General features: G+C 42.6%; 1 protein-coding gene across 1 annotated transcript; it reads left to right on the forward strand.

Moving 5' to 3' along the window:
• Nucleotides 1-269: 269 nt before the first annotated feature.
• On the forward strand, nt 270-24756 carry LOC146352595 (programmed cell death 1 ligand 2-like). Its single transcript, XM_084834455.1, has 7 exons — nt 270-409; nt 7061-7129; nt 8846-9208; nt 10991-11275; nt 19768-19899; nt 20894-20929; nt 22924-24756. The coding sequence occupies exons 2-6, from the start codon at nt 7075-7077 to the stop codon at nt 20911-20913; spliced, it is 855 nt and encodes a 284-aa protein (XP_084690581.1). The 5' UTR covers nt 270-409; nt 7061-7074; the 3' UTR covers nt 20914-20929; nt 22924-24756.
• Nucleotides 24757-26659: the final 1903 nt, after the last annotated feature.

Raw genomic sequence — 26659 nt, forward strand, 5'->3', positions numbered from 1 at the left:
GTAAAAGTAATTACTTCAGGTGGGAACTTTACTTTGCTGTGCCCTGTCCTTTCTGGTATCTGGTCGTGACATCCAGAGATGCCAGCAGCCCTTCTAGCTCTCGATTTGACTGAACGACTGAACAACAACAACATTGCTGTCAGCAGAACAAAAGGGTTAATAGTATGCATTGTCCAGAAAATACCCCCACTTCCCAAAATGAAAGAGAAACCGCAAGTCTGTCATTTCCCTCAGAAGGACGCTGGTTAAAGCAGGCTCAGGATTTTATCACAAGAGAAGAAGCTGGCAATGAAGACGCACCGCACCTCCTTCCTCTCTGTCTCAAGCCACATGAGCGGAGCCAGCGCTATTCTGCCTGGGGAAATTCTGAACAAGTCTACTGTGGAGGAGGTCTGACTTCTCTCCTGAGGTGAATATAATTCTGAAATAGGGCTGTGGCATTTCTGTTGTGTTCCAGGACCAGTATTTTTGTCTGAATTGTCAAAGAACTCTGAATAAAAATAATGAGACATGTGAAGGGAATGGCAAATATTCAGAGCTGCTAAGCATGGCTTAGCTGCTGTGCTTCTTTCTTTCCAGGAAAAAAAAGTTGTGTGCCTTTGTTTAAAATATAGGTAATTATTTTACATATTTATTTGCATTATTTAGATGCCTCCCATAGCAGAAGTTCTTAATGTGCCCCATTTCAGCTTTAGCTATGCACAACTAGCTGCATACACCACATTATGGCTCCAGGTGACATAGGATGCACTTTTCCATCCATGTCAGACTATGGACAGTGGGCACATTGGCCAGTTCACTGCTTATCTGCAGCCACATTGTCTGCATGCAAGGAAGCCTGGTGTCTCTGGATGTGCAACAACTTTCTTTAATTCTGTGGGCTGAATTAAATGGATCCGCTATCATGCTCTATGAATGTTTTCTGTGTTCAGGTGATAGTATTGTTGAAGCATTGGGAATGACTGACTTCCCCAGTAGCACTCTGATGGAGCACCTCTCCTTGTATGAACCTATCTGTACACCTCAATCGACATCTGAGCTCCTCCTCTGAGGGAGGTTTAGAGGAGGGCAACAAGGGAAAGAGCCTTCTCTGTGGTGCCCCCCCCAACTGTGGAATGCTCTCCCCAGTGAGGTTTCTCTGGTGCCAACACTGTCATCTTCCCGGTGCCAGGTTAAGACTTTCCTCTGCACCCAAGCATATGACGGGATATGATGGGGCATTTTTTAAAATCAGGTCCTGATAGTTTTATTGTTAATTGTTTTTAACTTGGTTTCTTAAACAGTTTTACATTCTTTAATGTTAAAAGTTTTATATTATGGTTTATCATGCTGTGAACCATCCAGATAACTTTGGCTATTGGGTGCTATAGAAATGGGTATGGGCCCGAAGGGTGGTGGTGGTGAGGTTGCTTTGCTGCATGGGACAGCCTGTTTGCCTTTTTAAAGAGTATATTTTAAAACAACAAGAGTGAAGGAATTGTGGACTGGGGAGGGGAAGCATATATCTTTCAAAGAGCTCATAGGAACATAGCAAGCTGCCTTATACCCAGTTGGATTCTTGGTCCATCTAGCCCAGTATTGTCAACACAGAGGGCAGCAGCTCTCTAGGGTTTCAGGCAGGAGTTTCTACAGCCCTACCTGGAGATGCCGGGGATTGAACCTGGGACCTTCTGCATGCAAAGCAGGTGCTCTACCACTGAGCCATGGTCCCTCTCTTTCTCCATTAGCCCCTCCCCTTTGCCCATTGTCACCTGGCAGCAATGGTTCCATCCAGCAGTAGCAGGGGGAAGCAGGGGTGCTGCATCCACTCTCCTTATAGACGAACTGTCTTTGGCTTCTCCTCTCCCAGCTGGTTATTGTATGAACTTTGTAACATTAAGATTCACCTCAGTCATTGGTTTCCCCTTCTGTGTGGTATTAAATGAGTGCTTGAAGGGCAAAGATGCATTTAAAACTGGGGGGGGGGCAGAGCCATGGAGGGAAGTGGAGGACTTGTGGGGGGCCAGACCAAACTGGGCAATTCCAGATTTCATTTTAAAAAGTAAGTCTCTAGTCCTCCTTGTTTCAGAGATATAAAGAAAATATGCAGACAGTATTCCACTCGAGAATAGGCAAGAGGAAGCTGCAGCTGAATGAAATGAAAATGTCAGTCTAGTGTGCGGCCATTGTAAAAAAGGCAAACTCCATGTTAGGCATAATTTGAAAAGGAGTGATAATCAAACTGCCAATATCATACTGCCCTTATACAAATCTATGGTGCGGCCACACTTGGAATACTGTGTACAGTTCTGGTCATCACACCTAAAAAAAAAAAGATGTTGTAGAGCTGGAAAGTGCAGGAAAGGGCACCTGAAATGGTCAAGGGGCTGGAGCATCTCCCCTATGAGAGAAGGTTACAACAGCTGGGATTGTTTAGCTTGGACAAGAGGAGGGTAAGGGAGACATGATAGAGGTCTACAAAAGTATGCATGTTGTGGAGAATATGGATAGGGAGACATTTTTCTCCCTCTCTCAAAATATTAGAATCCGGGGTCATCCTATGAAGCTGATTGGTGGAAGATTCAGGACAGATAAAAGGAAATACTTCTTCACACAGCGCATAGTTAAACTATGGAATTCGCTACCACAGGCTGTAGTGATGGCCAATGGCTACTAGCCTTGATGGCTATGTGCTATGGCCTATGTACATGGCCTATGTACACCAGTTGCTGGGGAACATGGGGGGGGCACTGTTGCGCTCATGCCCTGCTTGTGGGTTTCCCGTGGCAGCTGGTTGGCCACTGTGTGAACAGAATGCTGGACTAGATGGACCCTTGGTCTGATCCAGCAGGGCTCTTCTTGTGTTCTTAACTGCAAGACAGCTCCCAAAGCAGTCAACCAGTTAATGACTGAGCTCATTCTGATATGCTCTGGTAATTTTCTCTCACTTACCCCTGGACTATTCTCTCTCTCTCTTAATGTCAGTAGTGACCAATGACAAGTGAGAGTATCAGGTAAAAAGTTTGAGTGAGATGTATACTATTTTGGGGTTATCCCTTCTGTTTTCAGTGGAGAATTTGACTAGAGTGTGGGTTGGACTGTGCAAGGGGGAGGCCAGGAGGAGGAAAAATGAGTGTGTCCAAGCTTACTCAGCCTGGTGGTATTCAATTTTAATCATTCATTTCAAGCCACCTAATTGCAACTTGCCTGTGTGAAGAAATACGTGCCTCTGAGCATGTCCACAATGTTTATCTGAACATTTATCTGAACATTGGACATCTGGATGAGATCAGGAGCAGACTTGGGATGTCATTAAGACTACCTTCCTTCTAGCGATGTAGGTTTTCTGGAAAATTTTGAACTGAGAAATTTTCCTATGCAAATTAGGGTAATTTGTACTGGTAATTTTTCAGTGTGGATTGTAAAATTTTCAGCTCTAGTCAGTGATTGAATTTAGCATGTTTACTTGTATTTAGTTAACAAACATCATCATCATTATTATTATTATTATTATTATTATTATTATTTCCCCAATACACCACAAGTATTTGACCTGAAATATCTGAGGGGGGAAATTAAAGCACACAATGTGATTTAGAAGTTATATTACATAGACTTTTTTTTACTGGAATACTTCTAAAAATTTAAAGACAATAGCATGTGTAAACCCTTATATTGTTTAAATTTAAGAAAAGAACAATGCTACTGAAAACCGTGATGCACTTATAAAGAACTGTGCATGGTATGCTGGCCACTGCTCATTTATTTCAACAGAGTTCAACTCTCTTTTCACTGAGGTAGTTGGGCTTCAGTTTCACATGTATAGTATATATATTTCAATGACATATATGTCATTGTCTCTCACATACTTTCTAGGAATAATCTACTGGAAAATATTAATTACAACTTTGAAACTGCCACACTTGCCTAATACTGCTTTTTAGTGCAAGAGTAGCTCGATCGTGTGGTGAGCTGAAGGCCCTGCCTCAGATAACACATTTGGGGTATGATTTAGAGGTGGAAAATGTTGTAAAAATATTCTACCCCGTGGTCCTTAATGCTTGCAGCTCTTGCAGTGGTGATGAGGCTCTACCTTGAAATTGATGTTTAGCATCTGTATCATCCATTTTGTCCAAGATGTCATTACTGCCATCTGTTGATGAGACTTATACCCTGCCTTTCTTCAAGCGCCCTCAAGGCAGCTTACAAAGTAAATCAGCATAAAACATAACAACATGTCCAACTAAGACACTAATTAAATCTACAAATGATAAAACAGCAAACAAACTGCAAGGTAAAAACAGCTGCCAAAATGGGTCAAAAGATAAGTAATACTACTATGGACCCATAAGAACAGGACAGACATTTGCCTATCACCTAAAAGATAGTCATGAAGGCACCAGGCAAACATGTCTAGGGAGAGAGTTCCAGAGTTCGGGCATCACTACAGAAAAGGCCCTCTTTTTAATAGCTATCCACATTACTTCCCAAAGTAGGGTAACACAGAGAAGGGCCTCTGAAGATGATCTCAGTTAATGGGATCCAAACAGCATCGTGGATCCAGGAACAAACTGGAAGCCAATGAAGATCTTTTAACCATACAGCCATGGCAACCAGGACCACTTACCCATCTGGCTGTTGCTAGGTATATTTGAGGAATTTACTCTTGGTGAATTACCATGCAAATTGACCTGGGCCCCATCTACACAAGCTATTTACCCCAGAGCCACTGTGATTCAAGGTCCTTTGGGACATATGACATAGTTGCCACTTCGCAGCCTAACTATGGTTTTCACCCGGAAAATGCGGATTTCCAAAGAGTGCAATTTTTTTGTTTTGCTGCGGATTTTCTGCAGTTGCGAGCTGTCTGTCCCTTCCCTGAACCAACTTCACATTTTGTGATAGGCATGTGGTAGGCATGCCTAGTGCTTCTGTCACTCCGTGATGCCCCTTCACTCTTCCCAGTTCCTTCATGGCTGCGCAGTTACAGAGGCACGGGAAAGCGTGCTCATTTCTTCAACCACACTTTCGCACACCTTCACAGTTTTGTATCTTCACAATGGCTGCTTTGGAGTCAGTGGCCAAGGGCCGGGGAGGTGTCAGGGGAGCAGAAGGTCCAAGACCAACTTCACTCCAGCCATCATTTTGGAATGCTGGGTAGGCACGTACCTCTCATGGGCACACACCTTGGCGTATGCAAACCATTGTGAGAGTCTTAGGCTGGAGAACTGCCAAACAGTTGGCATGGTAATGAAGGAGCAGCCCACCCACATCTTACCAAAGAGCAACAGACAGACACAAAAGAACCCCTAAAATACAAAACAGCCACTAAAACCCAAAGTGTTGCACCCTTACTCTCACATGCCTGTGCAGCTGTGCATTTAAATATAATGGTATTTGTTTAAAAAAGGGCAGTGCAACTGCCGCAATTTACTTTGCTTCAACAACTATGTGTCAGGGCACAGCAGATTTTCCTGCTGGAGAAGTCCAGAGTAAATCGCATGTGTACCACAGCAGCAGCTAATTCGCAGCTGCAATGCTGCGCAGTTATGATGGAGTGAAGCTGAAAGTGGTGCCGTGTAGATGGATCCCTGATCTAAACCTCCCAGACTAATGTGAGGGTCAGAACTTTGTTACCCATCGGCTTTTGCACTTCCCAACTGTTCCAATGCAGTTCTTGGCTCCCAAAATGTATCAAAATGCATTTTAAAATGTGGATATTGAGGGAAAAACACTTAATATGTGTTTGTGTGTGTGTGTGTGTTTAAAGAAAATGCATTTAAAATTTAAACATAGTCTTTTAATTGAAAAAAAAATGATTTTATGGGATATTAATGTGGAAATGGGATGGAACTTACCTATGAATGAACTCATACAAGAGTGAGATGGACAAGAAATAGACCAATTCATCCATCCCTTTCTGTCACATCCTGCATCAGCTGAAGTTTCCAGTTAAGGTTAGTACAGTTCCTATTGAAGTTAGACCAATTGGTCTCAGCGACCTACGCGCAATGCACGTGCCATCTTGCAGCCAGCCACATGTATGTGCGTGGAGGTGTAGGGAAAGGCTGCTAGCTTTGTCACCTTAGTATTTAATAGGGATGGGGAAGAATCTAATTTGGTCCACATTTTTAAGTGAACCAACCTAACTTTATCCCTGCCTGATCTTTGTGATCATCAGAGGGAGCACATCAGAGATGCTACTCACTAGAGCATTAGTGTGGTAACACCCACCTGCTGGAACACTTTACCAATTGACATTAGACAGCCCCCCCCCCCCAGTTATGACGTTTAGACCTCTTCTTAAAACCCGTCTCTTCACACAGGCTTTCCCTGAAGCGCGACCCAGCCAGCTATAATCTGCAGCACACAGAGTGTGCAGTTTTATTGCTGATTCATTTTGTACTGTGTTGTTTTTATTGTTATATTTTATTATTGCTCTGATGCCCCTGCATTTTATGATCACAACTTTGATATTGCTGTGGAAAATGATCTATATATTTGAGTAAAAATATAAAATAATAAATAAATTTGCACTTCCCAAATTAATATGCAGATCACAACACATTTACCCTTTGGATTGTGCAGTTCTTCAAACATTGCAATGCAATGTTTGGTTCAAAAATGCATTCAAAAATACATATATTAGGGAGAATTGCATTTGTGTGTGTGTGTGTGTGTATGAGAGAGAGAGAGAGAGAGGAAATTGCATAAGAAAATATGTGCAAATTTTTGTGCATTAAAAAATACAGACAGATGCAGAAATTGAACAGAACATATTTATGATTGAATAGATACAAAAATTACATGGACCAGATATAGAGTGATTCATCCATCCCTAGTACTTAATTTGTAACCTTATGGCTTAACAGAATTGAATGGTTTGCCCTTGAAAAGCATATCACTACTGAATCAAAGAGTCACTTTAGGTGGGGGAAAACATTTATATGCTGAAATAACAACTGCTGAAACAAAGCCTTAAATTGCTTGCTTTTATTGGCAACAACATTGCAGAGCACCTTCGCATGTGTCAACCTGCAAAGTATCTGAGAATATTTATCATGTTAACATTGTCTTTTAGATACATCTAGAAAAATGTTCAGGCTCCTTTCAGCTCTGCTACTTCAAATCCAGATTCATTTGATAACAGGTGAGAGCTTGTACATAGCTAGTTTTCAGTAAAACTCCCAGAGTTGTATATTTCACTTGGAATTTGCCCAAGAACTTCAGAACTATCTAGAATAGGGGTGCATAACCGCCACCCACAGGACAAATCTGACCTGCAGGGCAATCCAATCCAGTCTACGTTGCCTCTTGGGGTTCCTCCAGGGGGCGGGGCTTTGGTTCCCCTCGGAAAGCATCCCCACTGCTTTTTCTGATCTGAGATGGGAGAGAACAGCAGGGATTCCTCTGCTGCTGCATGTCACCAGCGGAACCCCGTTGTTATCTCCAATCTCAGACTGGAGACAGCAGCTTGGATGCCAGGCGGCCTGGGCCTGACTTGCCCATGCTGTGGAGAGTGACCACTCTTCCCCACACAGGCGAGTCCCAATGCCCCTCAGAAAATCTCCTGAAAAATTTCCAATGCAAATTAGGTAAATTTGCAGAGGAACATTTTCAGTTTGCCTTACAGAGATCTAATTTAGCATGTTTATTTTACTTGTATTTAGTAAACAAAGATAAAAAGGGACCCCATGTTCATTTTTTGTCCCAATACACTACAAGTATTTGACCTGAAATATTTGAAGAAAAATAAATAAAGCACACTTAATCTGATTTAAAAGTTATACCACATAGAAATTTTATTGGAATACTTGTAACAATTTAAAGAAAATAGCATGTAATTTCCCTTACATTGTTTACATTTTAAGAGAAAAAAGGGACTGAAAACTGTTGGCACACTAATTAATTTTAGCAACCCAAAGAACTGTACATGATGTGCTGACAGCTACCCATATATTTCTACAGAGTTCAACTCTCTTCCATTAAGGTTGCTGGGGCACTTTCATTTTCACTGTCATTATATATTAATTCCATTTCATTCTGAGACATACATGTATTTCAGGGCACAAGCCTATTGCCTGCTAGTCAGTGGCTAGATGGCCATAGGATAGGTCAGGTCCTGGGAACCAACCTTGGAGCCTGCTCTCTGAGGTCAGTTCCCAGAGAACCAACCCCCATCCCTCCCGTGCTACCTTGTAGGCAGTGTGGATTGGCCCTGTGCTCCGCACTCGGAACAGCAGCACGGAGTGGTGAAAATGGGGCATTCCTGGGGGTGGGGCAGGGAGGTTGGAAATGCCAGTACAACACATCCTATGTGTCATCCAGCCACTGCTTCTCACGCTCTGAGGTCCTGCAGCTAGACAGCCGAAATCAGCTGTCTAGCCACAATAGCGGGGGGGGGGTGAGGAGGAGATCTGCTCCTCACCACTCCTCCCACCCTGTACTGGATAGGCGGTCACCCCTGGGGTCAGAGGCGACCATTGATTCACATATGATTGTTCCCTCAGTGTCATATATGTATTTCATCTCACATACTTGTGAGGGATAACCACCTTAAATACATTAATTAGAACTCTGAAACTGTCAAGCTTGTCTAATATTGTATCTGTATTTGGCATCCATTCATTGTTACTAATGAACTTATGAAATAGAAAATTTTCCACAGAAAAATAAAGCACTGGAAAATTTTCTGCCCCACATCACTGGTATACCATCCAATGGAAGAGGACAACAAGGTCAAGGCCTGCTATTGACTAGAAACCCCTACACTAAATATCAGTATCTGACTTATTGAACTCTTTCAGCTCCACAAAAATGTCCGTACTTTGCTTGATGGATTATTGTGCTTTGTTCTGTGCCTCAGCTTTATTCATAGTGGAAGTTCTTCAGCCAAGTTACCGTGCAGAGCTTGGGAGCGATGTGATAATGGGATGTCGCTTTCCAGCAACTGACCCATTAAATTTGACACACTTAAGTGTCTTATGGCAAGTGAGACTGTCACGGGAAGATGCAGAAAAGGAAGTTTACAAGCTCACCAAGGGTCAAGAAGACCTCACGCAGCAACACAGAGATTTTTGGGGGAGAGCCACAGTGCTGCTGGAGGAATTAAAAATGGGACGTTCTATGCTACATCTCACCAACATAAAACTCAGAGATGCAGGAACTTATATTTGTCTTGTTGATTATAAAGGAGCCGACTACAAATATATTAATTTCGAAGTTGAAGGTTAGTAGCCACAGAAAAGAGGACAGAAAAAAAGGTTAATGCAATCCCTCAGCAGTGAGAATTTCAGGGCAGACTTTGCAGCATCCATTTCCTGTGGAGGAAAGAGCACTCCAGACTGGGTCCAATTTCAGTGTTCGAATCCCTCCATGTAATTAGAATTGCATGAGAGACACAGAGGATGGGTATGCAAGCTGTGCCCCCTCCATTGAGCTTCCCATAGCTATTTCCTTTGCCCTCTGCAAGGCTGTAGCAGGAAGCTTGCTGTTCTACTTGTGTAGGTTTCCTATGGAATTTAGAGCCCTGGAACATCAGGGCTAGAAATAATGTGGGGAGTCTACACGAGTAGAGCAAGCTTCCTGCTACAGATGTTCACCCTCTGAGGGCAACAGGGGACAGCAATGGAGTGGGTGGAGCTAGTGCGTTCATTCCCTCTTTTTCTCATGCGATTCTAACTATGTGGGGGACCAGAACGCCTGAATAAGACCTGTGTCTTTGTAGCAACTTGTTTTTCAACAAATGCACAGATTAGCCCTTTTCTAAATCAGGACTGGGCAACTTTTTTGGCCCTAAGGGCCATCTCCAGAGCCAGGTGGTTGCACAAAAATATGCAAATACACACAGAACCCCAGATCACATGAAATACCCTAATTTAGTGGTAGGTAATCTGGCATTCTCCAGATGTTTTGAACTATAATTGTCATAATCCCTGACCATTGGCCATGATGACTGGGGGTGATGGGAATTGTAGTCCAAAACATCTGGAGGGCACCGGCTTGTTTACTCCAGCACAAACACATATGTAGCTCTATACACGTAGGGACTTCTTTCAGATCTTCATCAAAATGTGCAGAGGGTAGAGCCAGAGCCCTCTTGGCAACCACTGGAGTTTCCTCCCAACACATATTAAAAAGCAGGCATGTTGAACAAAAAGGCACATTTAATGAGGTGTTAGTTTGGTCCAAAGTCAACACATGGTTGCCTTATTTATTTATTATTACATTTATACCCCGCCTTTTCCCCCCTCTTGCAAAGAACCCAAGGTGGCTTACGTGGTCCTCCTCCTTTCCATTTTATCCTCACAACAACTCTGTGAGGTAGGTTAGGCTGAGAGTCAGTGATTGGCCCAAAGTCTTCCAGTAAGCTTCATGACCAAATGGGGGGACTAGAACTAGGGATAGGCAGATTCCCTACCTGCTGGTCCTCTGGGGAATCCGCCCTTGCGGGGAGGCGATCCGTCCCTCCCCTTGGAATCCTCGCCAGCTGGCTCCGCTCCATGGTGATTCTGCGGAGCTTCCAGCCGGCTCCAGAACGCCAGCGATACGGCCGCCATTGCCATATAGCTGGCTGAGGCTGACTGACTCCAGACACAAATGGCGTCCACTATGCTATTTGCGGCCATAAAGCCCTTAGTTTAAGCTAAATGCAGCCATTTGCGTCTGGAGTCAGTCAGCCTCAGCCAGCTATATGGCAATGGCGGCCCTATCGCTGGCACTCCGGAGCTGGTGGCAAGGGGGATCCAGCCGAAATACTCCGTTCCTCCTCGGACTCTGGAGGCCGGATTCAAAAGAATCCGGCCTCACTGGGGTCTGTGGAGGAATTCTCCGCCATCCTTAACTAGAACCCAGATCTCCTGAGTCCCAGTCCAACATTCTAGTCACTACACCACCACACTATACCACACACGATTAACATGATGACTGTGTGAGCCAGCCCCAAGGAAGAGAAAATGAAATAGTGCAAAAGTCTCAATCTGATTATTGTACTCCACTTCTTTTCATGCAGCACACTACAAGAAAATAAGGATCCAGGAAACAAGAGAAGAAGAGGACATGGCCTTAACTTGTCAGTCAGAAGGCTATCCTCAGGCTGACGTCTCTTGGTACAATGAGAATGATACTAATTTCAGTACATTTGCAAGCACTATATATGAAATGACAGATGATGGTCGTTACAGCATAACCAGTGTCTTGAGAGTTAAACCAAGCATTCGTGAAAACTATACCTGCATATTCTGGAATAAGGAACTGAAAGAAAAAATATCAGCTCACAGAACAGTGTTTCTGTTAGGTAAAAACTTATGTGTGGCTTCATATTAATCTTTTGGGATTTGATTATATAGATGTATACTTGGGGCTATTCAAATTCCATATATCTACATGTATATGGAATCTATATTGTAATATGCCAAGGAAGTTTGCAGTGCTAAAGCCTCTAGCTGTGATTAGCTGAGCTTTGATATCATGGGATGTTCACAAACTTTCTAAAGACTGAATTAACCATAGGGTGTTATCAAACGATTTCATACTCTTGTGAGGAAAGTGAAAGTTTGGTTGGGATAAAACTGTCTAAAAGACCCTAAGGACAGAATGAGTTGCTTTGTGAGCAGACAGGAAAACTGAAGAGTGGAAATACGATAGGTAAGATGTTATAGGAAAAATGCAGTGCCCTGCATTTGGGCCCAGATTGCTCAAATGCAGGGTAGTTAAAAGAAAGGGGCATAGTTGGCAGTGGATTAAAATGCAGGAATATAAAGGAAGAGTAATTGGATAAAATAGAGGCTTGAGGAAAATATGTGTGGAGAGGGTGGGTGGCAACTCTGCAGTCTGAGGCAGACATGGTGAGGAATTATTCTGGTGCAGTCTAATCACCTTGCTCTCTTTCTTAGGATGACAGACCACATCTGGGCCATACTTGCAGCCTTGTGTGGAACTTGTAGATTTTGGATTGCTGAGAATCTCAGCTTTCTTTTTATAAAAGAAAATTTCTAGTCCTTGTGATTGTGGACAGTGCTTTTAAAATATGCTGAGTATCTCATAAGCACTTAAAAACCAAGTATGTCATTGGACAGAATTTCTGTGATCTGCATGTGAATCCCTCTTCCTATAGCTCATTTCCCCAGTTCTTCGCTCATTACTCGTCCCTCGCCTTTCTTTATGGTCTACCATGCCAGCCCTTACCCAAATATTCTTACTTTTGCAAAAAAATGGATTAGGCAATCTGAATGTATCGCACAAATTGTTTGCACATTTCCACGATACATTCAGAGTATAGTGCCGGGATTTCTTTGGAACCATGTTTTAATTTCCATGCCGAGGTAAGTACTGTACCATATGTACTCCAGTTATGGGTATGTTATATGCATTGTGCATGAGCACAAGAGTAGCTAAAGTGTTGGCACACACACCTCAGTGGGGTTTTTTTTGTTTTTGTTTTTTTAATGCTAAGGGGTTCCCATGTCAAGCAGGGCACAGGCAGACAGGACAGCCTCACTTGGACTGGAGACATATGACACCACTGTTTCTACTACGCAGTGCTACCTGGTGAAGCCTAGCAATGGCTAGCTGCTAGCAAGGGAAGACCTGCCTCCTCCAATAAGGGCTAAGTGACTTCTAGCATCCAGCTTCCCTTGTCTCAGTGGTCCGCAGAAGGATTTGACACCTGGGCTGCTTCCACACTGGGCATTTACTGTGGGAAACCATGTACTTTGTTACTTTTTATGGGGCATCTACAAAATGCTGTGAGCAAAACATCCCCCACCCCCGAGTTTCCCCATTGCAGCTTCTGTATTTTCTTCTAGAGCTCAGAAAACCCAACAGCTTTTAACACAGTGAAACAGTTGTACAATCTCTCCAGGTGCAGAAGAACTATCGCACTGCCGTTCAGTAGCTATTTGGGGCCTGGGTTGGGTGGGTGCTGGTTATGACCTGTATAGATTGCTCTCAGTGGTGCAGTTGGTTAGTTTTTAGACTTTTAGGATTTAATGGTCTTTCAGGAATCCCTCTTTAGATGGCCATGTGCGGTACTTCATTTACCTCAAATGGTCCTACTGAGACAGCCCTCCCTTTGGGAATGTGTATTACTTCAAAATGTAGTAAGCTAGCTTTGCTGTATTTGGGAGCCCTCCTTTCCATTCTGCTCAGTGGAGCGCTGGACTTCTGCCCCAAAGTCCCACCTTGATAGCACAACTGCTGTTCTACCATTTACTTCTCAATGGATTGGTTCCTCCTCTCTAGGAATCAATTCTATCACTTTAACACTTCCCTTTCCAAAGAGCAGGGGTGTTGCTAAGCACTTAAAAGAATCAGGGCACAGGCCTATAGGATGCAAATCTGCATAGAATTTGCATATGATAATTTATAACTATATATGCAAATTTAGAAATAATTACTAGGATTTATTTAAATTTCACATAAGGCTAAGCCAGCCAATTAATTTCTCATCCCAAATCACCTCAAATAAAATGAATTAATGAATTAATTTGCATCCTGCCCCAGCTCATCCTAAATCAGTAGTTCCTCTTCAATTAAAATTAATTTGTAGTGGTGTGGGAAAAATGCAAAAAGGAGAGTGACTGGTTATGAGCCCTCCCTCTGTCTCACCCTGCGCCCCATAAAAATAACAACTTTTGCACCAAAATGGAGTTTCAAAAATTAGACAAGCATGCTAATCCAAAAGAAAGCCAAGAGCAAATCAGGGGGTCATTCCCAATTAATTTCCAATTCTTGCTGGGCTACACAATTTAATGAATTCCCCTTCTGCTAATTATCCCATTCATCAGTCATCATTACCTCCATAAATTAGATTCAAAATAAAATAAAGTGGTGCACAATTCCATTTTGCAGGGTTGGGGAAGGAGTGAGAGCTAAAGAGTGGGGTACAGGAGGTAGAGGAATGGGGGCAACAAAGAAGATTAAGAAGGAAAGTAGAGGGGAAGTTTGGAAGGAAGAGAAAGGTTTGGGGGTGGGGATCAGAAAAAAGGGAAGGATGGCACCAGGACTGGGCAGCATGGAGGAGACAGAGGAATCCTAGAGGGAAAAAGGGGAAGAGGTGGCAGAGACATGAGGGCTGTCCTCACAGGGGATTTGCTGTGAATTGGGAGCATTTCAAGGTCATTTGCACCACATGACATCATAACCAATCTGCAGCCACCCCGAAGATTTCCAGTGGAAAAGACAGATTTTCTGAGATTACTTTTACTCCGTTTTATTTCTTTAATTTGGGTTCACTGTGAACCTGGTGCTGTGTTCCCCTGTCCTCTGCATTTACTTCTCCATTAGACTGCTGCCCAGGGGTGTGTTTTTCACCTGGCCGTGACCTCACTGAGCCTTTCCAGACTTCAGAATCACCCTGCACTCCCATTTTGCCAGTAATTAGCCTCCATGATGATGTACTTCTCTGATGTTTGCATTACTTCACTTCTCCAATGTTGTGTTAAATTGCATCTCGGATATTGTGTAAAGTCGCTTCTTTGATGTTATGTAAAGTCACTTCTCCGATGCTAAGAGCTTTATTGCAGTAGCGATCTTGTGAGGTGTTGGGATCCTGTCATTGCAAGCAGGGAGTAAGTGCCCAGATAAGGAGAAAGTGGTGGTGCTAGGAGCAATAACTTCATGACAGTTTGCTGGAATGGTGTCAGGAGCACCTTAGCTGCCTCTTACAGTCCCCTCCAATAGCCAACTCAAGACACAGACAAAAAGGATTCTTTCCAAGGCTTTATTCCTTTTACAACTTAATGATTCTTTCAGAGGCTAATCACCAGTGACTAAGCAAGGAACTGCACTGGGGTAGTTAGCAGAGTAGCCTAAGCTCCAGGTAAGGCAGTTGGTCCCCGTTTGAAGGAGAAGGGCAGGAAGACTCTGAACTTATGGGCTATGGAGAGGTCCTCCCTCTTACCCTTGGGTCCTCGGGACACGACCGTTGTTTTAGCACCAAGCGGGCAGAGTGCCTCCTCTCGGCGCTCTCCATCTGGCGCCACTCCCTGTGTCTGCGCGGAGCGTCCAGCAAAAACCCCTCCCCCGCTCTCTCACTGCCAGGATCACTATCTCTCTCAGGAATGCAGGCAGGAGGAATCTCTCCCTGCTGCTGTGCCTGTGAGAGATGAGTGAGCTCCTCTCCCACGGGTTGTTGCTCTTCCTCAGAATCAGAACTGCTCTGGAGCTCTATGGGCTCAGTTTCCACCCTGACAAATGGGGCAAAATGAGGGGGTGCTCTCAGGGGGAGCCTTCAGATGCTGCACTCAAGAGCTGCAGATTTTGGCTTCTTCAGGGAAATCTACACACATTGGGAAAAATGGGGTGGGAGAAATAACTCCACAACGGTTTGCTGGAATGGGGCAAAATAAGGGTGGTGGGCTGCTCTCATAGGCAGCCTTCAGATGCTGTACTGGAGAATCAGGGATTTTGGCTTCTTCATGCAAAAGGGGGGAGCCTGGATAGGGGCAGGAAACAAGCCTTTCTCATTGGTTGACCAGCCCCTGCCAGGTTGATGATGTGTTCTACTCTCACCAAACCCGGAAGTATGTTCCTTTGAAGCACCGTGTGACCTGTGAAAATTGGATTTTAAAGGTATGGTACACTTGGCTTTTCTTGCTTCATGTGTCCCTGACGGATCAAAGCCAATTCCATGAAACTCTGGATAATACTCCAATGCGCTTCTCATTCCATTGTCGTGAAGATCTCCCCAGGGAGGGTGTGGAAGGAAGGATGGCTTTCTTGCTTCCCTTCTCTGCTCTGCAGTTTCTAGTGTTGTCTTTCTGTGTGGGGTGGATTTATGACTTTTCCTCCAAACCCGGTCACAGACTCATGCACACAGAGGAAGACAGAAGCAGAGGAGGCTAGGAAGCCACACACTACATATCATCTCTCTGTGTGCCACAATGCAGGGCACGCAAAGACCAGAAGGAACCATAGCACACATACGCATGTGAGCACACACACAAGACGATATCTAACACACATCTGGAGAAGGACCTCCTACCAGATTGTTTCATTTTTTAGGAGGGCAACCCCCTCTCTCTCTCTCTCTCTCTCTCTCTCTCTCTCTCTCTCTTTCTTGTCCATTCATTCCCCCCACCCCGCCTTCCTGCACACACATACTTCTCTCCCCCTCTTTTCATCCTGGAGGAAAACTTCTCCCACCCCATGCAATAAGCTTAGGAGAAAAAAACCTATTGACACCACTGGAAGTCCTGCCCCCTCCCATTTAATAGCCATGTGGCAATTAAACATTGAACATTTTTTAAAAAAATCATTAAGGGAGAATATTGTGAAGCACCAACTGACACTTAGGGATCTGGGGAATGGATTCTGATCCCTGAGAAATGGACCTGTGGGGCCCTGAGTCTAGGTCTAGCAATACCCTTGCCAAAAAGTGTTTACTTTACATCTGTTTCTTTCCCCACTTCCCAAATTATAGCGATAAGGCACCAATCACAATTAAGACTGAAGTGAAGAGGTACTGAGTGTTTAAACCTTTCCATCAATGCCCTGGCCCTGAGAAAAATCCCGACCCAGCATTTGGGGCTGAGGAAAGTGGGACTTCCTATCTGGCTGCAGAATTACCTAGTTTACACATAACATTAACCTGTGGTTTATTTAAGCCATGGTTTATGAGTTTCTTTGACAGACAATTGAACAAACCACGGTTTGTTTTCTCAATCCTGGGTTGTTTGTTTCCTTCCTCCGCTCCTTCCCTGTATCCCAAATGCCTTTGTGGCATGTAGAGCAGCTGGGTTTTTTTTTTTTACCACTCCTGTTGGCTCTGTAACCTGGCAGAACAACCCTTGAACAACCAATGGTTCTGGGTTCACATGTAATTACAACAACCCAGAGTTCACAATCCATCAACAAACCATGGGTTCTTTTTCTGGGTTGTTTGTGGTTAACAAACCATGATTTGTTAGCATGGCTGTGTTTGCACAACATGACAACCCAGAATTCAACAACCCATACCATGGGTTAGCGTTGTGTACAAACCCAGCATATGTCATTTGGATACTAGAATTCTGGAAAAAGAACTGCTATTCCACTTGAAGCTTGAAGTGTAATGATTAGGTACTACCAAATCATCCTCATCTGTATGCAATTGGGCATGGGTGGGCAAATTCTAGCTGCTCAGCCCCAACCTCCCTTTCCTCTCAGGTTTTCAGTAGAGGCCATTACATAAAAGGTCATGGAGAAGACTGAGGTGAAGATCCAGGCACCACGTGGAAACCATGTTGTTTCTGTTCCTGGTGCTGGTCTTGTGTGGTGGGTCGTTGGTTTTTTTTGGGGGGGGGGTAAGCTGCTTTGAGAACCTCTTGAGGCTATGAACTGAGATGTATTTTTTTTTAAACTTAAACATGTTTTTGTAAAAGCCTAGAATGTACACATTTATTTACTTATTTTCACTTAAAGTATTTCTTGGCTGCCTTTCCAGGCAGAAGCCCTCCCAAAGTATGGGAGGGCTATTTATGTATTTTATTTTACAGCAATAAAATACATAAAAACAGTTAAAATATTAAAAGTAATAAAAACATAACAACAATAAAAACCAACAATAAAACCAGCAGTGTTAACAGCAGCACATGTTTCTTTTCCAAACCAACATCTGTGGTCAGATTTCCCAGCTTTTTGAAGTGCTACAAAATCCTGCAAAACCTGTCTGACTAGAAGCAACAGCTGAATGGTAAAAGAGAATATATGCATCATGAGCAAAGAGGCCCCACTTTCTGTTGCACCACTTTCAGTGCCCCGCACCCCCCATACTTCTGAAATGAAAAACAGCTTGTGTGTGTGTGGTGGTGGTGGTGGTGGTGGTGGGAGTAAGCAGGCATGCATTTGTGTGTGGAAGGACTGTGAGCTCCATTCAGTTCTGGTACCCAGAACAAATTTCTGGGCTCAGAATTTTTTAATTCCGCAATCTTATATTAACCTGAGAATAAGTCCCATTGAACTCAGTGGGGCTTACCTCTGAGTGGACATGCTTAGGATTGCAGTACATGTGTATGCCTTTTGTACCAGGCTCTGGATCTTGGGGTGCTAGTAAAACAACACTCAAAGTAGATCCCAGAAGCCTGAAGGATGTCCACCTCTGATTACAGGATTAGGTTTCCAAATGCATAATATAAATAAAACACTTAAATGTGTCATAGGTCAATTTCTATTGGTCCTTTATGTGTATTTCCTTTGAAATCTGAAATCTGTTGCTGTAAATTCACTGGTACCTTCTGTGCTTTCTGTATTGGTCAAAGAAGATTATTCTTATCGGGCTGATTGCTGGAGATGTGGAGAGAGAGGCTGACTCTACACATAGCACTTGTACCATTACCATACCGCAGTGATAACTATTGGTGCCCATTGGTGTCATGGGCACTAATAGTTATCATTGCAGTATGATAATGGTAAAACTGCTATGTGTAGATTCAGCCTGAGAGGCTAACACACATATTGAATTTATAGGATAATATGTGGTTTTGGGAATGACATCAGAGACAGAATCAACCACACACTAGGCACAATGTGTGCTCACTTGGTGCTGAGTTACATTCTGGCCCAATGGGTCATTAAAATGCATGTGGTTTGGATTCAGTGTGCCACCTTAGGTTTTAAAGGACCATTTTATGGGTTTGGAAACTCTGCTCTCCACCTGATTGATATTAATGAGTGGTAACAGAATGCCTAAAATTGGCATCTCATGGGTAACATATATACAAAGACTTTTAGGGTGCAATCCTATGCATGATTAGAAAGAAAAAATGGCCTATAACTCCCAGCATGCCACAGACAGCATGGCTGGCTGGGGCATGGTGGGAGGTGTAGGACTTTCCCCCCACCACATAAACATGCATAGGATTGTGCTCTTAATGGTGTACGGAATAACTTTCTAGACTGCTATGATTACAATAGCATTGTCCCAAAGCAGCAATTGTTGTGACCTGGTACTCTGAGTCCTTATTTGGTTGGCCCATGAAAATGTACTCCCATTTTCCCACTTTTCGTTTCCCTTTTATTTTCTTGTTTTTTCACTATCTTCTTATTTAGCTGAATGGAAACAAAAGGCTGGCTTTTAAATCATTCTGCAGAGGCTCGAGACTGTAACAACAAGGACATCATTTATTAGAAAGTAATTCCTCCCCCTAGTTTTGCATCACCCACAGGGATTATATATGTTTCCTCACCCCTGAAAATTTTTGTTGCTATTTCCGTTTTCTCACCCACACATGTCATTTTCTCTCCTTCCTTTCTGTTATTATTCCTTGTTATAGAGAATGAAAAATATTAATGATATGGAGATAATCTGAAGCTTCGAAGGGAATATAAAGAGTATACACAGGCTTTGCTTTCTTTGCAGACAGCTAGAATTATCCAGAGCCTTATTGCACATGGGAAATCAGTTTTGATAACTGTCAGCCCAATTCATCATGCAGAGAAATGGAAGAACTCGGAATGGGAAGCACTGCTTGCTTAGAGCTGCCATGACCACGAGAGTAGTATGGTAATTGTGTGAGATGGCCTGCATGGAACTTTGCATGCACTGATCTTTAGCATGCCCCTGCAATCCACTGGCATCGAGCATTTTCAAGGATGAGTTAAATGCCTATGCGCACCATGTTCTGGGTGTACCACCAACCCTCGCAACTTGTGCTCTTGGTAACATCAGCTCAAGTGGCTGCCACAGTAGAAAAGATTGTGAACATGAATATTTTTACCCAGATTCTTTTGCCTAACTGAGTAATGGATCAGGTTTTGTGTGAAAATCAATAAAATTGTGTTTTTTTTTCTTGTTTACAAATCAAACAGATGAATCCAGGCTTGGGGGAACATCTCCCATTTCATTTATCCTACCAATTTGTCTGCTGGCACTATTTTTCCTAATAGTATTCATCTTTAAAGTTCGAAGGAGAAAAACATCCACAAATGGCATCCCAAAAGGTAAGAAAGTATTGATTTGGTTCTATCTCCTGGTCTTATTTTCCAGTCCAACCATCATTTGATACTTACAGGTCAATCCTATCTATTCAGAAGTAAGCCCCATTGATTTCAATTGGCTTTACTCCAAGGTAAGTGTATAGGATTGCAGCCTTAAAGCGCTGGTTTCCTGGCAGCTGTCTAATATTAACATCCTTATAGGGAGGGTTTAATCAACATATTGCATGAAAGATAAATGTAATATATAATTTTTCATATATTTCAGCTAATGTCCATTCTCTAGGCTGGTGTTCTTTTCATATTGTATTTGTAATTAAATGTTAAAGACTGTCTCCCCCTGTATCAGCTTCTCCATCCACTGCTCCAGAGAAAACTCTGCTCTAAGAAATCAATGAAACCAGTTAGTAATGACTAACTGAAATCCCATTGCTTTTAGTGGAATTTAACGACAACTAACTTTAGCTGGATTGGGGCCACTCCTTTTGATAACAAGTGCTACAATACTGACACTCTAGCAATAGCAGTAGTCCAGGGAGTCCCTCGGAACACACACTTCCTGTTGTGCAGGTTCATAGCTACATTGGTTTTTGACACAGTGGTAGCTTTACTAGCCCGTCTGGATTGGTTTTCAATATGCAGCTTTCAAGTGGTTGGTGTTGAATCTCATGCAAAACCCTGCTTTAGGAAGCTCTCTTAATTTGTTTTTTATTCATTTTGCAAATGAGAATTCAGAACGCCAACAGCACTAGGAGTACAATTAACAGAAGAACGTTGTCATAAGGCAGTTAGTGTTGAGTCAGTACAGCGAATTCTGTAAGGTTGTGTGTGTTTTAAATGAAAGTTACATAAACTGACTTTGTTCAGATAAGTATACCGCTCCAAAAAGACGTTTGAGACTCTGCCTGTACAAATATTGAAATATTTCATGTTTCTGGGCAAGACTGTACCAACATTTTCTTCATTCTTGTTTTGTTTTTGTTTAAACATTCCTTACCAGGCAAAAGAAGAAGGAAATAGTGCCAGTTACCAATGAGTAAGTGTTACAGTTTTGATATACAGTGTTACATTAAAAAAAAAAAATGTTTCGGCAAATGAAAAGCTAGACCTCAGAGGATGTATAAAGAGGTTTTATAGCTGCAAATGATCCTCATGCTACTTATTTGGGAGATGCTGAATGGAGTTGGACTGCTGGAACCTCAGGAATAGCCATTCAGGCTGTGAACACTCAGGCTGTTCCCCTTTCTAAAACAGGCTCCCCACTTCCAGGTACTTCCCTTATATGCTAGTGCTGTTTCCTTGATCTCTCAAGGACTATCCTGACACCCTTTCCCTTGCTCAATAGATCCATTTGAGCAGACCGCCAGGCATATGGGAGCCTACATATAGTACAGTGATCGGAGAACTCTGTAGTACAGGAGTGGGGAACTTACGGCTCTCCAGATGTTGCTGGACTACAACTCCCATCACCAACTATTCACCATGCTGGCTGGGGCTGATGGGAGCAACATCCAGCAAGGTCTGGAGGACCACAACTTCCCCATCCCTGTTCTAGTACATATGCTTGTTCTCCTCCCTGTACTGGACACTTTTAGAAGTTCCTACTGCTCAGGAAATCCTGTCTGTTGCCTCTTCGCACCAAGTGGGAGCAAAGGCCACGTTCCAGTTCCAGATAACTGAATAAATGTATCCAGCAGAAGCAGAATTATTCTTTGCTATATTGATGTGGGTTTTTAAAGAAATATCTACTGAAGTACGTTACAGGCATACAGGAATGTATTTATTACATTTCTGTCTCACTCTTCATCCAAAGTAGCTCAGGGTATAGATGGTCTACCTCTTCCCATTTTATCCACATAGCAACCCTCAGAGGCAAGACAGCAACTGATAAGGAAGGTCACCTAGTGAACTTCATGGCTGAATGAAGATTTAAACCTTGGTCTTTCCAGTCATAGTCCAATATGCTTACCGCTGCACCAAACTGGCTCTGACTGGAAGGAAGATGTCTGTGTTGGTTTGTGTGTTTGCCTATCTCTATTTGTAAATGCTAGTGGAGCTCTGAGTGTGGTTTTCAAGTTTGATTTGATTTACCATAAGGGCCATTGGTCCATGAATCAGGTTCTGCCCATATGCATCCCGACAATGCAACATGGCGTGGGAGCAAGAATGCTTATGCACGTAACGTAAAAGGAGACCCAAGCTATGTGCATAGATTCTACAGATCTTTCTACAGGGAAGGTTTCTACAGATTATATATAGCCCACATCACATCTTACAAACATTTCTCCCACCCACCCACATACACACATATGTATAGAGGGCCCATTCTGCTAAATGTGTGAAATGGCCCTGGTTATTCTGATGGTCTGAAGTGATTTACTGATTGATAGATTGAAGAATGCCTATCCACAATTTAATTCACCTACTCAGGGGCTGGTTGCCACCAGAACTGGCTCCAGCTGAAATAAACTATGGAATGTTTAGAAATATGTCTTCATCACCTGACCCATCCTAATACCGTGTTTAGCTACATATCATTTTTGCTAGGCTTTATTGCTAGTGAAATTTACAGCATTGTTTTCCTCCTACACTGTCACTCTGCTGCTTAGCTCTGGTGACTTCTGAAGGGAGAAAGGGCAGATTTAGCAACTTTCCTCTAAGGACTGAAAATGTGTACATGCAAATGTGTAGTCATGCATGTAAAATGGCAATAGTAATTCTAGTATTTCACTTTTAAGCAAAGCAGCTCTCAAAAGAAACATTTTCTCGAATGTTTCCTGTATTTCAAACCTGAAAACTACAGTTGTGGCTTTGGGAATTACCTCTTCAGTTTGAGAAATTGCAATTCTTCATGTGCTAATTTCTGAAATAGGAAGTGTAATCTGTAACTGTAAAAAAATGACAATTACTGAAAACTTTGATCTTGGGATCTCTGGAGTAATGAGCATCGTATTTATGACAGGAGACTGTAATGTAACACATGCCTATTGGAAAGTCTAACACTTTTTGTCTTTCTGCTGCTTCTCATAGGAGATTCAGCTCTTCGAATGAAGGATTGTGCAGTGACTGTTACACACTGAAGAGCTTGAGCAAAGATAGGAAACTTTTCATCTGTGCTGCTTGCAGTTTTGCACTTTGCATTTATTCCCCTTTTAGAAACATATAAGGAAGTAACAGCACTTCAGAGGTAAATAATGCTGAGGGTTCCGCTTTTTGTCAGTGCTGCACCATGTTCTTCATGCATTTCAGGACTGATTTTGTGCATTTCAGCACTATGAAAAATGTGTTGCTGGTCAGCAGTTTAAAGGGTTTTCCAAGTACATTTCATGTGTTCTGTGACTGTGTATACTATTCATGGTTTTTCTCATTTCCAAGAAACCTGTGTTTATAGATCCAGTTTCTAAATACAATCATTTATGCATTAAATGTCTGATTTTATAACAGCTGGGTTAACATTTTTGCCAGTAAGGCATTCTTACTTAAGGCCTGCCCTAACATTAGACATAGTGAAGCAGCTGCCTCAAGTCGATGGATGTTGTGGGGCAGTGGTGAGATGTTGGAGGACACAGCTGTGTGTGCTGTGTGGTCTGCCCTAAACCCTCTAGCTTGCTGTCCTCAGGTATGGCAGAGGATGCTGTCCCATTACTAGTACTGAAGTAACATCCCAGTCGGCTTCTGTATGTGGAATGGATGTGCAAGCAGTGGTGATAGTGACCCTTTTGACATGTCCTCTACTCCCTCTCCATTGCCTTGGCATACCAAGAGGAAAGGTGTGGTGGCCCATGGGATTTGTAGTCTTGCTAAGGCTACAAGACCCTTCTTTCTGGTCAGCTGCATGCAAGGGCATCACAGGAAGGGGCAGACCTCCATGTTCCTCATGCTCAGCCCATGCTGTTTCCACCACCAGCACTGATGCCAAAACAGAGAGAAGGGGGCTAACCTCTCTCTTCTCCTCTCCTTGCTGTTGCTCATGCCACCATTGGTCAGGCAAGTAAAAGGGAGCTGGGAAACATGTGCAGGAGGGTGCTATTGCACTCTTGTCCTGCTTGTGGGTTTCTTGTGGGCAGTTAGTTGGTTGGCCACTGTGTGAACAGAATGTTGGACTGGATGGACCCTTGGTCTGATCCAGCAGGGCTCTTCTGATGTTCTTATGAAGGGGAAAGTTGTGTTGGGGGTAGGGGAATGATAGGGATCATGTTTTGGGGATGGGAGCTCATGTTCTGAGATTTAAATTAGCTTGGAAAATGATCTGAGTTTTTTCTGGTTGTTGTTGTTGTTGGTTTTTTTTTTAAGAACTTGAAACATTTCTGAATCAGTCCAAGGTGAGCAAGGGAAAGCTTACCCATCTCCGTTTCTTCCCTGAAATGCACCAGCAGAGGGATGCCGATTTGTTTGGAGCTTCAGTGGGGGTGTTCGATCCTTCCAGCCCACATCAAAACTTCTCTATCCAGCTGCGCCAAGCTCTTGTGTGTCTTGTGGAAAGAGAAAAATAGGGACAATTTTGATGAGAAAATAGTGAGGGTGGGAGAAAGGATTAAATACTGTCACCACTGCTCTGAACAAATTGGCATTACCATGCAGCTTGTTCTCAGTTTAAAATGTGTAGCTTGGCCACAAGTTACACCCTGAGCCTGTACATTTGCTTGGCAAATGTGTTCTAATTGAAATCAGATATGCTTTGGAATGAGACAACTCTTTGGTTTCAGGTTAAAAATCCAAATATAAAAGTCCATTTTTAAATAAATGTTGTTTTTAGTGAATTAGGATGTCATGAAATAAAATACACGGCATCACATAAAACTATATCACAATTGTGAACTTGTTTGTTTAGTGATTAACAGCATAATCCTATGTATGTTTACTAAAAAAAAAAAAAACACCTCCTAATGAGTTCAGTGGGGCTTACTCCCAGGTAAACAGGCATAGGATTACAGCCTTAAAGTCCTGTTTGGTTGTTAACATGAACTGCAGGTCATGCTCATTGTGGATGTATGATTCTTTTTAAAGTCCAATATTTTCCAATTTTTTAAATGTTCACTTTCTGTTTGCGAAATGGGAACAAGCACCGAACACACTAATGAAATCAAGCCAACTTCAATTATTACTTAGCAATTACATATTTTCAAAACAGGAGGTTATAAACCATTAAGGTTAGAGGAATATTCCATCTCAGTTTTTGTAATTACACAGTATTTGTATAACCTTAAGGGTTTGTTTATTTTATTACAGTAATTCATATCCTACTTTTCTACAGAAACTATACTCAGGACGACTTACAATTTAAAAAGAACAAAGCTATGAAAAATAGTACATTATTAAAATAGGAGCACATAAACATTATAAAAGAAGTGGTATTTAAATAAAAGGATGCGGAAATAACACAGTATCCACTGCCTTTGAAAGGTGTATGTTCCATTTAGAGAGTAATCTGGTTTTCCATGCAAGACCAGACCAGTGACTCCACAGAAATTTAAGTAACAGGATGACAGCTCCCAGGCACTAACAAGGCATATTTGGAAGATGTGTGTGAATTACCTAGACTTGTGCTCTGCTCCCATCTCCCTACCAGATTCCATAAATTAAGTTAAAGGTGATGCAGAGAGGACAAAGGTCATGTCGGTCCCATCCGTGTAATCAAGGAACAGAGAGACATGGCTGAGAGATCACCTTTGCTATAATCCACATTGCTCAGTCCTTTACAGCAGTCAAAAGAATACAACAGGAGATGCATTTGAAATTATAGCTAGGAATAATTCAGATTGCCTAGATTATGTTCATTAGTGTGTTTGGTGCATGTTCCTGTTTCACATAGCAAAAGTGGAAGTAAACTTTAAAAAAAAAACCTGCCAAATACTGGGACTTTTTAAATGAACCGCATACCCACATTGAGCATAACTTGCAGTTTATCTTAACAACCAAACAGAACAAATGTCTATCCATTTCTTTCAGAAATGATTATTACATTAGGGGAATTCAGAGGAACTCCCTCATGGGAGAAAACGATGCCTGAGGGAACTAGCCCCGCCCTCTTTCAAGTATGTGTTTAGCAAGCGTGAGATGGAGGCATATGCATATATATGGTTGGTCCTGGGAGAACCATATAGGGTGGCCAGATGTCCTATTTTTCAGAGGACAGTCCTCTATCTGAAGAGCTACCAGAAGAGAGCCCTCTGTTTGAAGGTGTCCTCTATTTGAAGGACTGTCCAGCCCAAGTCCAGTTTAAAGATAAAGAACTGTAAGAAGGGACAGCAGAGGACCTGAAGCCACTCACCAAGAGTACCTGGTGGCAGACTAAGCAAGCACACAGCTCAGTCTTCCCCACTATGGTGAGATGTGTTGTACCTCTATTTAAATTATAATTATTATTTCTAAATTTGCATCTATACATATTAATTAGTATATGCTACTTTGTGTCCTCTTTTTTGGCGATGCATTTTCTCTTTTTGGCTATGTGGAAATGGACTCACTAGCCAAAACAACAAGGAATTTGGAGACCCTGGTGGGGATGTTTGGCTTGACATAAGGTCAGAAGTTGAACAGGCCCTGTTTGTTTTCCATGCTGTTTGTTAACTGGCTCTTCCATATAACCCACATGAGCCTATAATGAACCCTCCCTCCGCCACCTGCCAAGAACTAGCAGAATCTATGGGGTATAGCAACTGTATCACAAACACAGCCATGGCAGAACAAAACCACTGTGCTAGCTGGTACTTTCTATGAGGTACTTTTCTTTTTTGTGGTACTTCCGGTTTAGTAGCTGACAACA

This window comes from Heloderma suspectum, chromosome 2 (genome assembly GCF_057233095.1).
Source record: "Heloderma suspectum isolate Gila_16-S chromosome 2, 16-S_ref, whole genome shotgun sequence".
Taxonomy (NCBI): domain Eukaryota; kingdom Metazoa; phylum Chordata; class Lepidosauria; order Squamata; family Helodermatidae; genus Heloderma; species Heloderma suspectum.